The following is a 14,738-nucleotide window of genomic DNA, read 5'->3' as shown; positions in this document are numbered from 1 at the left end:
TCTAATTTCTGCGACTCTCAAGAGACATATCTGTGGTCTCTTTCCTAGTTTAAAATGCAAATAAAAACTGAATACAAGTAAAATACACTGTAAAGAAAATAAATCACCATATGCAAAACAGAAGCAGGCAATGGAGGAATACAAAATGCAAGAAATTAAAACCAAATTAACCTTTCCCTCATAACATTCTACGGTAGAGTCTGAGTGAGCTTTTCCACTAAAGCCTTGAAATGTTTTATTCTACCCCTTAAACAGATGGTTTTAGTTCCTAGCTCCACCCTCAGTTAACAAGTAATTAACCTTTACTGACTTGTTATAATTTCTGTGACCTGTTCTAATTTTCTTCACAAAACTGTGGCAAGACATTGCTTTGCCTCTATACTGTCTGTGGAATGCAAATTTCCATATTTTTATTTGTAAACTGTACTGCGTTTTTATACCCAGGCCTAGCCTGAAATAGTTCATGTGATTCAGCAACCTACCCCAGTTAACAAGTCTAAAATTAACAGCTAACATAAAACAAAGTAGACTGGGAACTACTCACATATCAATAAGACCTCAGTTACAGGGAAAAATCAAGTAAAAAGTCAGTGCTGAAGGAAAGATTTTTACAATGTATAGAATTCAGGAAGATGCAGGGCCAAATCAGCACGGATTTGCAGTAGGAAAATCTCTTCTTTTCTTTTTCTTTTTTTAAATAGGTTTTGATCCTTCTCCCTTTTTAGCCTTGCTTTCCTTACTGACACTTTCAATGCTTTTTCATTACCAGCTGAAAATGCCTGCATGAAATGTTAATAGAATTATTCCATTGAGTAGCTAATGCAGTAATTCACAAAGTGGCTGTAGATGCAATGTAAACTTTAGAAAGGCATATGTCAAAGTGACTTACCCCCACTGAACATATCAGTCTTGGAATCAGTAGACAATCCAAAACTGGTAGCAGTGGTATAACACTGAATAAACAAGAGGACCAAGATGGAGACTACAAACTAAATCTGCTCAAATGAAAAGCTGCATATCAGTCAATAAGAGCGGAGTACTAGAACTGCTATTTTTCAGTGCTTTCATTTTATAACACTGCAGAAAAAATGGAAAGAAAAGTATTAATTTTTTGGAGATGATGCAATATGCGCAGTGGGAATGCTTACACAAGAAGGAGCATAACGGATAAAAATGGAGCTTGGTAAAACTGGAGGAGAAATCTATGGTATGGTGTGCAAATTCAATGCCAAAACATGCTAAGATGCTGTAAAACCCAAGAAAGTAGTATACAATTCAAATGGAATTAATAACAGCAACAAGACTAGAAATGCGATCTAAAGTAACAATATCAAATGATCTAAAGATAAATATGCAACATGAGAAGCAAGACAAGAAAGTCTGGTGAGATGCACCAAAAAACTAATGTGAGAAATCAGAAAAGAAAGGCCAGTGAGATACTCTGACAAGCAAGAAGCGGTAGTAGCACATACAGTACTGCACACTTAGTATTGGACAGCTCACCTCTACAACAGCAGAAACAGAGTAAAGACAGTTCTGAGAATAGTGCAGTCTTCAATACAATTAAGAGGGGTAAGTCACACAATCTATTAAGTACCGTAAAGGAATCTAGAGTCCAAAAATAATGGATACAATTGTTCAAATTTGGGATCAAAAATTAGAGGCACAACTGACCCAGTGGAGATACTGGAAGAGTTACACAAGTATTATGTACAGCTTTATAAGGCAACCCACCCCTAATAGGAATGACACATCTGCAGATGGCTTCGTTTCAACTAAACTAGATCATGAGCAGGCTATTTCACTGCTGGCTCAGGTTTCCAAGATGGAGGTGAAGAGGGCACTCCTGAGTTTGAGAAGGGTCATGACTACTGAGCCAGATGGGATACCCAAGGAAATCTTTTAAATGAGAAAAGAATATGTGGTCCTGGTGCTTTCTAAAGTCTTAGAACAGTGAGATTTCCATGTTTGTGGAAAGAGGTTATAATTTTGGTGGTTATAAAGTTGAGGAAGGCACAAATGATCCAGCAGTCCTATTGCCCCATATAAATATTGAAAGTGCAGTTGTGTAAGAACCTGCCATAACAGCAGATGTCCTAATTTTCACTGTTTTAGTATTCCTTACAAAAGGGATATCTTGTCAAGGACAGACACGTCTCTAGCCTGCAAACCTAAACCTTGGGCCTTTCCAAATACTGCATGTCAGACATATGGCCTATGTCAGAGGCGTAAGGTACATAAGTTTTGAGGATTTGGCACTTGTATCACTTAACTGTCACAGAAGAACTGCAGCAACCAAAGAGGAAGAAAAAGGCTATCACATGTACACTTGAAAAAATGAGAAAAAGACACTGATTGGTTACATGGCAAAGAACAAAATGAACAGGAAGGAGGAGGGAGAGACGGAATACTACAACAGTGAAGAGGAGGACATCTACTGTTATTCTAAGTTCTTAAACAATTGTACTATGTCCTTCCTTATCATTGCTGCAGTGTTTCTTACAAAAAGAAGATTACAAAAACTACTGGAGAAGGTGGGAGGAACAGGAAACAGTAGATGAACTCTAAATAATTATAAAGGATGGACCCAGCAATTCCTGCTTTGGCCCTAGAAATAACATCCAACTCGCAGTGTCAAGTAAAAGTATGTGCAAAACATCAAGCAGCAGCTTCCAAAATGGATAAAGCCATCAAGATCCTTGAAAAAATCTCCAGAAAAAAAACACTACCCCATCCCCAGCAGAATAAGCCTGAACAAAAATAGGAAGCTGTTTGCCGTGAAAAGATGGCTTTAGAAATCCAAGAGGAGATGGTTTGTGTATAAAACAGCTAAACCCAGTTTCTTGGCTTGCAAAGAAACTAAAAGTTGCTTAGATTTCCTAATATCTTTAGTCTTATTAAACAACACCTGAAGCTGTCTATGCAAAGCCAAAGAATGTAGAACTCTCACTCTGCTATATTTGAGGGGAGGGAAAAACAAAGGAAATTCAATGATCTGATTCAAAGACAAGTCACTGACCACTTTAGGCATAAAAGAAGGATTGGTCCTCAGAGACATTCTGTATATGTGAAAAAGTAGAAAAGGAGGAACTGCCACACAGACCTGCAGGTAAGAGACTCTCTTGGCAGAATTTAAAACTACCAACAAGAAAGTCCTTCATGAACACAATTTCATAGGAGAAGCTGCTGCTTCAAACAGGTGGCAGAGTTAACTTTTCAAGCACAAAATTAAGGTCCCATGAAGGAGGTACTGGCTTTCCTGAAAGACTAATATGAAAGACATCTTTCAAAAACTGTTTAACCTCAAATCAAGAGGAAAGTGGCAGATCCAAAAGTGGACAAGCAGAAATGGCAGACAAATGAGCTTTAACGGAAGAGTATGCCAGAGCAGAAGTGAGTGACTCACAAAAATAAGAGTTGTCTTAGAAGGGTAGCTCATTTGAAACTTACGGAGAGGTGAAAGGAAAATTTGTATAAGATCCCTCATAACCTTCCCCTTATCTTGCAAACTTTAAGTAGAAGCTTAGAAGAAAAAATCAGCTTAGGTTTGTCAGCAAGAAGCCCCAATTCTCATAGGAAATATCACTTCCACCACATGGGAGTATTGAGCATACCTAATTATGACCTTTGCAAGTAAGCTTCTGGGATATAGTTTTTTCAATCTGAACAATAAAGGATACTCCTCAATATGGAAAAGGATGCTCCTGCAAGAAAAGGGTGGTCACTGGGTTTATAGGAAAGGATTCTTGCATGAGATAAGAGTACCTTCATCTCCAATTCTCCTTACAATGGCTTTGGTCATAACAGATAGGGAACTCACTGGCATTTGTACTATTAAGGACCAGGGGACCCTACTGACTCTAACTTATTTAACCCCACCTTCAAAATTAAGCAGACCTCAAAGAGATGGGACCCTTACAATGGTGGTTTACACTTGTGGAGCTGTCTCTATAAGGATATGTCCTTTACAGGTAAGGAGGAATTTCACGCTGCATTTTGGCATTCTGATCTGGAGCAGTCTTGATATAGGGTGCTTAAATAAGTAGACAGCTTTCTGCACCAGCACTGGACCAACACCCTAAGCTAATGACTTGGATCATGGACTCAAGAAATGGTTACTGGGATGCAATATATTTTAACAGAAAAGAAAATTAATCTTTTAAACAAGTAAAGAACAGGCTGGGAAAATGATGTGACCTGCCAAATACCCCAGAACTTTTTAAAATGCAATTATGAATTTGACTAAATTTTATGTATACCCCCCTCCAGGTTTGCTTGTATTTTTCCTGGTGTCTCTCCATATTGCTGGACCTCAATACGGCACAGGGAGACTCAACTGGATAGTTTTATCAACCGGATAGTTTTAAGCAGGATCTTCAGTGTTTGTTGTACTGAGCTGGAACAGAAGGATGCAGTTGAATTCTGACTTGTTTCTTCTAGCCCTTATATTAAAACAGTCACTAGTTTGAAAAAGTATTCCTTTCTCTGGAAGGTACTACATAACCTGTGCCAAAAAATTCTCCCATATAAACTCCCAATACATCCAAGGAAGCATTCATGGTCAGGGAATGATAACTATATCAGAACGTTGTAATCCTAGAAGGTTTACACAGCAGATGTATGCACTTTCCTGCAACAATGAAATCCAGACACTATTACCCACTAACAAGAAAGGGAAATTCATACTAGAAACCGTCCATAACCCAGGGAAACAAAATAACCATATGGGCTAAAGTGAAAGAAACTGGTGCTTGACAATTACTACCAACTTCAGGAGTTACATCAAAGTAAAATCCAAAGTTATTTGAAGTACTGTAAGCCTAGACAGGGAGAAAGCAAAATGGATGCTTTCTGACTAGAAAAAAAATACTCAGTCTTAAGTGTATTTTTTTTCCAGCACAAGGCACCTGAATGCTTAAGGAAACAGTTTTGTGAGCAGAATCATATAACCAATCACACAACAACAGCTACAAAATTTACTAGGACTCCATTAAGACAGCCAATGATACTCCAAAGGAGAGACTCAAAAAAGTGAAGGAAATTCCTTCAACTGAAAGTAAAGGAGGCATTAATGGATGGAAAATTTCAGATTAAAGCAGAGAAATATCTAGACTGTTCAGAAATAAATTAAATCCTTCAAAGTGTGGCAGGATGTACATCCCACATTAATTCTACTTACAGACTACATTCAGCTGACCAATGTTCAAAATTAGTCAAATTTATATGTTTGGAAACATGGAAAATCTGGAAACAAAAATCAGAGCCCTCCTATTCCATAAGAATAGTCTCAACTCTTTTTTTCATTATAAGATCTGGATCTCCTCCAGTGCTACTGTGTGTGCAAAGAAAATTCAGTGACACACTGAACCAGAAACACTTCCCCGAGAGGCACCATTGCATGAAGGCGCTACTTGGGCTTAGTCCCTAAATGCAGTAGTTGTACACTTCATTTTTCAATTCAATCAGAGATTTTAAACGATGCAAGGGCAAATACATTTAGAATCTTTCAAATGATTTGGGACTAGTGAAAACGGTAAGCACACCCATCAGTGCAGCTATCTTTTACCTGCTCCTTTTGTTTTATCCCATACCAGAATCACATTTAAGTGATTATAGAGATGCAAGTATTTTGTAACAACACATATTTAACAAGTCTATTCTTTGCTGTAAGGTATAAGGTAAGGTTTAAATGTGAAGTACATTTGACGCTACAGTTCTGCAAAAGTATGCTCTTACAGAAGCTCTGACAAGCATATATTTAACAGTCACATTCATGCAAAGAAATGCATAAATGCACATACATTTTTAAATTATATATGCATACATTTCTTTTTAAGAAGAAAAGTAACAAGTACAACAAAGCAAGTGTGACATCAGTACACATTTTTTAAGCTTAAACTTAACTTGTCAACGGCACTGTATAAAACTTATTTCAGTACAATAGCATTATACAAAAATGGACTGGTGTCCAAAAAGTAAAATGTTCTACAATGGATTTCTCAGCAGTAGCTATTCATTCTCATCCTTGCTGACTATCCTTTCTTAAGTAAATAAAAATACATTGGTTATGAACAGGACAAAAGATTTAGCCAAGAATCCATACGAATTCTTTGATAGAAATGTATTTGTGATACAGCAGTGTTAAAAACACACAATAATGGAAACAACTTCATTCTAAGGTACATACTGTTAATTTACTAATGTCAGCAGTAACAACAACAAAAGGGTAAGTAATATGACAGTTGCTAAAACCTGTGCAACTTATTATAATCTAGGAATGTTCTAGAAATGTTACGAGTGCATACTTGGGAACAGATTTCCATTTTCTGGGAAGATAATGGACTAGCCACTAAAGCTGTTAGAGTAGTAAATACACTTAGTTTTACTCTTACAGAAATGGACAGAGTTAAGGACTAACAAACGTTACTCTGGAAACTCTGGTTATGTCAGCAAGCACATCTGTGATTAGATGAAGTAAACTGGAAAGTAACTTATTTAAATGTTCCCTCTCTATCCAGATGATGCACAAACTTTGGAGAAAGTTGGTCAGAAACGTCTGGAGACACTGGACCCTGGAGAAATTTCTGCACATTTCAAATCCCTATTATGTGCGCTATACCATGACATTTTTAATGCATCAAAACATGCCTCGACTACAAAAAACGTAAATAACTAGATTTCTTTATACCACTTGGGTAGCTTAATTACTGTCTATAATTACTTGTGGTTTACAACAGTTAAAATGTACAGTTGTGTACACTAACCATAAATGTAGATGTTTGAGTATATTCACTGTTGCAGTCATCACATTTGGGTTATATGCTTGCAGTAGCCCTCAGTCGGCCTGATTATCAAAGTCTTGGGTCCTGCATCGGTTGCTGTCTCATCTTCCATGACTTCAGATAGTCAGAGGTATAAAGCATGCAGCCGATGCCATTACATCAGTTTTTCCTACCCCAGATGTCAGGTGCCCCCCCTAATGGGAAGCAATTAAATATATATATATACATTTATATATATATATATAGATATATATATATATATATATATACACACACACACACACACACGCACAAGGTTACACCTCCAACAAAAAAGCAAATACACCAAAAAGCTTTTAAGCATAGTAAAGGAGAGTAAAGATATAGCCAAAAGAAGTCAGGGGGCAGGAGGGAAACCAAGACTGCAACAGTGAATACACTCGAACATCTACATTTATGGTAAGTGTACACAACTTTACTATGTTCTTCGTGTTTCACTGTTGCAGTCATCACATTTGGGTAGATTCTCAAAGATAAGGATGGGAGGAGGCATTTAGATAGCATTAGGACCAGCTATAAGGTCCTGCAAGACTGCAGTGGTAAAGCCAGCTCTGGATTTAGAGAAAATTGGTAAATGGTAATGCTTGGTGAAACTATGTACAGAACTCCAGGTAGCAGCTTCTAGGATGTCCCTGGTAGGTACACCTCTGAGAAAGGCTGTAGAGGTAGCCCTGGTTGAATGGGGTCTAATTCCCTGTGGGATAGGTTTTCCATGGTGCTTACAGCAAAAACAAATGCAATGGCCTACCCAATTAGAAATGGTTTGCTTTGAAATAGCCTTCCCCTCTGCCCCTGCAGCAGCAAATGCCACCAGCAGTTGTTCAGATTTCCTTTGAGGTTTATTCCTGTCCAAGTAAAATCTAAGTTGTCTGTGCACATCTAAGGAGTGCAGTATTTGTTCCCGTTTGTTCTGTGGATTAGAAAAGAAGGTAGGCAAATGAATGGATTGATTAAGAGCCACACCGGATACCACCTTGGGCATGAAGGAGGGATTGGTCCTGAGGGAAACGCTGTCCGCATGAAAGATGATGAAAGGCTCCACTGCCATGAGGGCCTGTAATTCAGATAGCCTTCTTGAAGTGATTGCTAAAAGGAAGGCTGTTTTCCAAGAAAGGAATTTTAAATCTGCACTTGCAGCTGGCTCAAAAGGAGGAAGAGTGAGTTTTTCTAATACAAAGTTGAGGTCCCAGGCTGGAGTTGGCGCTCTCCTGAGTGGTCTTAAGTTTTTGGCCCCTCTGAGGAACTGCTCGAGCAGTGGGTGTGGAAGAGGGGTGGTTCTGTGTTATAATGAGTTGAAATGGCTGAGGTGTGAATTTTAATGGAGGAAAAAGAAAGGCCCTTGTGAAGCATCTCAGTTAAGTATTGAAGAATCGGAGGTAAATTGGGCACTGATGTGCCCATCCCTTGAATTTGGTTCCAGGCACAGAATCTTTTCCATTTTTCAGCATAAGATTTTCTTGTATTAGGCCTCCTTGCCTCCATAATGACATCCAACACTTGTTTACTGAGGGGTGGTAGCAGAGAGATTAAATAATTAGCCAGGCTGCAAGGTTCAGGGTTTGAAGCTGAGGTTGCAGAATCTGGCTCTCCCATTGTGACAACAAGGTAGGGGTCTGAAGCAGGTGTCATGGAGCCAGCATTGACACACTACGCAAGAGGGGGTACCAGTGTTGGCATGGCCAGTCAGGTGTGATCAGTATCGTCCTTGTTTTATCCTGTTTGATCTTTAGTAGTACCTTGGGTAGGAGAGGCAGAGGAGGAAAGGCATAAACTGATAGTTTTTTCCAGCTGAAGGACAGAGCATCCACTTTCCAAGCTTGTTTGTGGGGAGTCCTTGTGCAGAATTTGTCCAACTGGTAGTTCTGGGGGTAGGCAAACAGGTCTATATCTGGGCTCCCCCATTTGTTTGTCAACATGTTGAAAGTCTTTGGTCCCAGTTTCCATTTGTGTGGGTCCATGAAATTTCTGCTTAGTTCATCTGCCAGTGTATTTAGTTTTCCTGGCAGGAATTGAGCCTGTAGATGCACTTGGTAGCTCAAGGCTGTGTTCCACAGAGCCATAGCTAGTTTGCAGAGGGGGTAAGAATTGGTGCCATCTTTCCCCCTAAAGGAGCAGTCAGTTGAGAAGTGCTTGGAAGTTTTAAAGTTAAGTTATTGAGACAGTTTACCATGGGGGGAATCTTACTACTCCCTGATTTGGAAGTGGGAGCCCCCCACTGCTTAGTCCTGTGCGTACCCTGGGACTGAAGCATGGGTGTTCCGCTGGATCTGGGTTTGGACTGAGAAGGCTTGGAAGAGGCAGGAAAGGACTAATTCTTAGAGGGCCAATGCCTACTAAATCTTGGAGGCTGTACTTGCAGGAAATCTTTAACAGTTTGCATAGATTTAGCTTTTTCCTCCCTTTTTTTAAGAACTTATTCTGCTTTGTTGCCAAACAGGCAGTCCTGATTTAAGGGAGCATCCAGTAATTTACCTTTAACATGATCTGGCAAGGATTGCTCCTTAAGCTAAGCATGCCTTCTAAGTACAGACAAAGTGACAGCAGCCCTGCAAGATGCCTCTAGTGAATCAAAGTATGTTTTCCAACCTGTGCAGCAGAATGCATTACATCCTGTAAATCCTTAGGCATTTATAAGCCTAGCCCATAGTTATGTGGCTTTTTCGCCCTCTTTTTGTCAGCCATAACCCTTTTTCAGCACAATCATGAATCAACATCATTTTCTGTTTAAGCAGTCCAATAATACGCTGATGATACTTTAACATATGAAACTGATAGTTTAAGGCCCTAATGGCCAAGGTTGCAAGTGTATATCTTCTTACTCCATCTATCCAGCACCTTGGAGTCTCTATCAGAGGCAGTAGGATTTTTGGCAGTAGTAGCCTTAATGCCCTTGGGTCCCTGTGAAATGGTCTCAGGATCCGCAGTGGGACTTTTAAAAAGGAACTTGTGAGAGTCAGGAACCGTGTAATACTGACCAGGTTTTCTGAGAGCAGGAGGTAAAGAGTCAGGGGCCAAGCTAGATTCCAAAAAAAGCATCATCCACAATGTCCAGTACAGGAAGGATAGCTAAAGGCCTGTGCTGGGGCAGGAGTAAGAAATCCCTAAGCCTCTTTTTAGAATCAGAGTAATCTTGGCTTTCCCAAGGAAAATGCTCCCTAAGAGTATGCAAGGTTTCACCAAAAGAGAAATCCTCTGGGGGGGAAGCAGAGGGAATAGAGTCCTCTGCATCAGAATCCTCATAGGTAGATAAGGGTAAATCCTGGTCATCAGAGGAAACAGAAATTTCAGAATCCTGGTCAGAAGTATCATAAGCAAATTCAGTCCTAGATCTCTTAGAGGGAGAAGGTTGGCTTCCCCTGATTAAAGTAATAAGGTCTTCAGCCATTCTTATTATTTGTTTTTTAAGCATAGAGGCCTGACCAAGTAATAAGGTCTTCAGCCATTCTTATCATTTGTTTTTTAAGCATAGAGGCCTGACCAAGATTCGTCGGCAGCTTTGGACCTAGCCAGCCTGTCTCTGTCTTCATCTTTGCATTTTTTCGGAATGTCGGTAGTCTGACGGCTTACCAAAGACATACCTGAATAACTACACCAAGCACCAACATATTTAGAAATGTAAATATACTGACGACAAATAGTTCATTGCCTAAATAAGGTACAAAACCGACAGCAAGGTATGTCGTTGGTCAGGGCCTAGGCAAGGAATACAGTACGAATGGAAATCTTTATGAGGTATTTGCTTTCCACAAGAAATACAACTATTGACTTTTACTGACATCGGTTTAGAGCAAGAAAAAGTTTCCCCAACGGGGTACTTAGCTTTAGTTGAAGACTTCATTTCTGAAACTCGAAAATAAAAATTTCAGGAGTCGGCCGACTGGCACTTGCAACAGGTTCTGCTTCAGGCACCGCACACCAAGAAAGACTGATGTAATGGCATCGGCTGCAGGCTTTATAGCCCTGACTACCTGACGTCACAGAAGATGAGACAGCAACCAACGCAGGACCCAAGACTTTGATAATCAGGCCGACTGAGGGCTACTGCAAGCAGATAACCCAAATGTGATGACTACAACATTGAAATACGAACATCTTAAAAGTAAAATGCACCTGAAGGTCAAGAGATCACAGGTATATCTTAATTTATGTTACAGCGCCTCAGATACAATATGTGGAAATCCACATCTGCTCCTTACTACTGTTGACTTGTACCTCAAGAGACTGAGAGAATCATTACACTGTGCCTCTTTCATCTTAGAAAAAATTTCCCCTGCCGGTTAAGCAGTGTGCCACATCAACCTTCATACAGTACCTGGATGACTGGATGGGTACTCACAAATTTACCTCAAGAATCACTTTAGTGGTAAAGCCTTAAGGTGGGTATTGGTAAGGTGTTAATGGCTGTGAGACACATCCGTTTTGCAACTCCTATGAATTTAAGAAAAAAGTTAAAAGTTATTCATTCTCATATTAGAATTTTTGCCCATCCTACCTGCTTTGGATCCAAAGGTGTTCTTGGAGACTCCAGTTCTATAGTTACTGGGCCATCATTCTGGATATGTACTTGCATATAGGCTCCAAACTTGCCATCTGAAAGGTAAGAAGTTAACTTTAAGAAGACTGCATAAAGAGGTTCTACCTTTTATCAAAAAGAACAGTGAAAAACAAATTAGTTATGAAAAAACAACATATAAAAGATGCACTAAACTTCCGGAAAATCCTCATAAACAGATCAGTATGCATGTATGAAAGTCTTAAAATGCAGCTGCCCTGATGGTACACAATATCCCACCAGTATAAAAAGGCATCTCACCTCATTTGTAATCCCTATCACTCCCTTATGGAAAAAGAAAATTAACTGTCAACACACTCTGGCCAAACCCGCCTCATGGTGCAAAGGAATGAAGCCAATACTATGACCCAGAAAACTAGTTCTTAATTAGCAGAGATAACATTGGAGGAGACAGTCAGCAAGGATGGGAGTGAATGGCTACTGCATACCACTTATAATTCACTCAGTCATTTTCTGTCAAACATTACACACCTCATCCAAATCCTGCCTTCTTTTAAACCTCATTCCTCCTCCTAAACATTATTCTGCCTGTATTGTTCCTACAATTCCCATTTTTTTCTATGTAATTCGCTCCTACCCTTTTCTAAAGATCCCATTTCCAATTGTTTTATCTCTGTTACTATATTCACTACTTTCTAGTACAACTGGGTTAGACTTTGATTTCCACTTTCCAGTGATTACTTTTTTGGCAGCCACCACAATTAGACACAGCAAGGCATTACTATGCCTTGGCAATTCTGACTTTGTATCATAGCTCAAAAAGTTATTTCCTAAGTTATACCAACTTGCTTACCCAGTATTTTAGTAGCAGTAGTCTGCAGGGAATTTTTCAAGTCTGCCAACTCATTACTCTTCCAAAAAATATGTTCCCAATTACTTCTTTCTTCCCTATCACACCTCCAACATTTGCTGTCTACCTGAGGAAAAAATTTCGGTGGCATCTACTTGGGGTATAAAAATACCCATGTAAACACTTCCAAGCAAAGACCCTAAATCTTCTAGACACTGCTACATATTTGGGAGTCATACATATATCTCCCCTAGTTCCACTTTGAATCATCAAAAGCTTGAAACATCGAAATTCTGATCATCGAGACCAGAGCATTGAGTTTCAAACCATCGAAGATTCAAAGGGAACTTAAAAAAAAAGAAAAAAAAACCTCTAAAAGCTATTTTATGCCCCCCCCATGCCACCCCCCCCAACTTTAATATACCAACTCCGAGACTGCACTACAGTGGGGTAAAGGGAAATCTCCGTTTGAGCGCTATAGGCAGAAGCACTAAACGGGAGATTTCCTGTACCCTGTCTGCAGTGCCATCACAGAGATGGCACATTCACAGACACAGTGTGCAGGGCACCTTGCTGCCCTTCAGAAACACTAGCCTTTTCCCTTTTTTACTTACCTTTTTCTTCCCCTTGACAACATCAATGTTCTAAACACTCGATGATATGGTCTTGACGATATGAATTTCGATGTTTTCAAGTGGAACCATTGCCCCCACATTGTTTCATTGTGAATTGCTTATCCCCATCTCTTGCCAATCCTTTCTAACCTCCTCTGATTGATTCTTATAGTTATTTATTTATTTAGTTGACATTGGTAACTGGAAAGTCCATCTAGGTAAGAAACCCATTTTCAGCGGAGGCTCGGGGAGAAAAGCTCCAATACAAAATATAAAAATGTGAAAAAAAAAGACATTTAGCATAAAGTTAAGAGTAAAACAAAAAGCCAGTATACAGGTGAAAAGTACAGTTTTGTACCTACCATAAATGTAGATGTTCGAAGATCCACATTGCTGCAGACCTTACTTATGGGTAGTCCGCTGTCCTCGGTCGGCCCGAATACCAAAGTATTAGGCTGACGTCGGTCATGGGCGCCTAGATCTGACATCAGAGTGTCAGGGTATAAAGGCGCATGACCGACGTCATATCCTCAGTCTTTTCTTGCCCCAGATGTCAGAAGGCCCAACAAGAAAGGCCACAGCCAAAACAGAATACCTCCCAAAAACAAGGCCAACAACAACCATCACCTAAAGCATAGCACCATGTCAACTACAGTGGGGAAGGAGGGAGGGTAAATTGGACTGCAGCAATGTGGATCTTCGAACATCTACATTTATGGTAGGTACAAAACTGTACTATGTTCTTCATTTCACACTGCTGCAGTCCTTACGTATGGGTAGAATCCCAAAGCAACGGGAAAGGGAGGTTGGTAAAAATCATAGAGCATTAGGGGCTGCTAAAATGCCCTGTAAAATTGCAGTGGCAAATCCAGCCCTAGACTTAGAATAAAGAGGAAGGTGGTAATGTTTAGAAAAAGTATGCACTGAACTCCAAGTAGCTGCCTCCAAAATGTCTTTTGTAGCTACCCCTCTTAGAAAGGCCATAGAAGTAGCAGTAGCCCTAGTGAAATGAGGTCTGATTCCAGCAGGAATCTCCTTACCATGATGGGAATAACAGAAAGAAATACAAAACCCAATCCATTTAGAAATAGTTTGTTTTGAAACAGGTTTACCCTGTGAACCCAAAGCAAAAGAAACAAACAACTGCTGAGACTGTCTGAACTCCTTGGTTCTGCTCAAATAATAACGCAACTGCCTGTGAATATCCAAAGTATGCAAAATTTTCTCCCCTTTATTTTGGGGGTTTGCATAAAAAATAGGCAAATGAATAGTTTGGTTTAAGGCCACACTAGAAACCACTTTAGGCATAAAGGAAGGATTAGTACGCAAAGATACCCTATCCTTATGAAAAATCAGGAAAGGCTCCACTGCCATGAGGGCCTGTAATTCAGAAACCCTTCTTGCAGAGGTAATGGCCAACAAAAAAGCAGTTTTCCATGACAAATACTTTAACTCGGCAGTAGCTGCAGGCTCAAAAGGTTGTAGAGTAAGTTTTTCCAACACAAAATTGAGATCCCAAGCAGGAGTAGGAGCTCTACGGGGGCCTTATATTCTTTGCCCTCTAAGAAATTGCTTAAACAAAGGATGAGAGAATAAAGGAGGGTCACAATCATAGTGAGCAGAAATGGCTGCAGCATGGACCTTTATCGAGGAGAAAGACAAACCCTTGTCCAATAACTCAGTAAGATATTGAAGAGCAACACTTAAATCAGGTTTGGAGACATCAAAGTCCTTTCCTTTGCTCCAAATAAAAAATCTCCTCCATTTATCAGAGTAAACTTTCCTGGTACTAGGCCTCCTGGCCTCCAAAATAACATTCAAAACTTGTTGTGGAAGCTGAGACCCTCCAGAGTCTAAAACAGAATATGCCAGGCTGTTAGATGCAGAGACTGAATCTTGACATTGAGGAAGTGATTGCCCTCTTGTGACAAAAGGTGCGG

The 14,738-nt window shown here is 39.8% G+C and overlaps 1 protein-coding gene across 1 annotated transcript in view; it reads right to left on the bottom strand.

Annotated features, from left to right (window-relative positions):
* The window catches only part of DTD1 (D-aminoacyl-tRNA deacylase 1), a 1,026,657-nt gene that overhangs the window by 732,420 nt on the left and 279,499 nt on the right, over positions 1-14,738 (bottom strand). The window contains exon 4 of the mRNA XM_044057001.1: positions 11,314-11,411. Coding sequence (XP_043912936.1) covers positions 11,314-11,411 — 98 coding nt within the window. The remainder of the gene's footprint in view (positions 1-11,313; positions 11,412-14,738) is intronic.

This window comes from Protopterus annectens, chromosome 1.part2 (genome assembly GCF_019279795.1).
Source record: "Protopterus annectens isolate FY-2018-M chromosome 1.part2, PAN1.0, whole genome shotgun sequence".
NCBI lineage: Eukaryota > Metazoa > Chordata > Ceratodontiformes > Protopteridae > Protopterus > Protopterus annectens.
The sequence above is the reverse complement of the archived record's forward strand: the minus strand, read 5'-3'. Positions and strand labels throughout refer to the sequence as shown.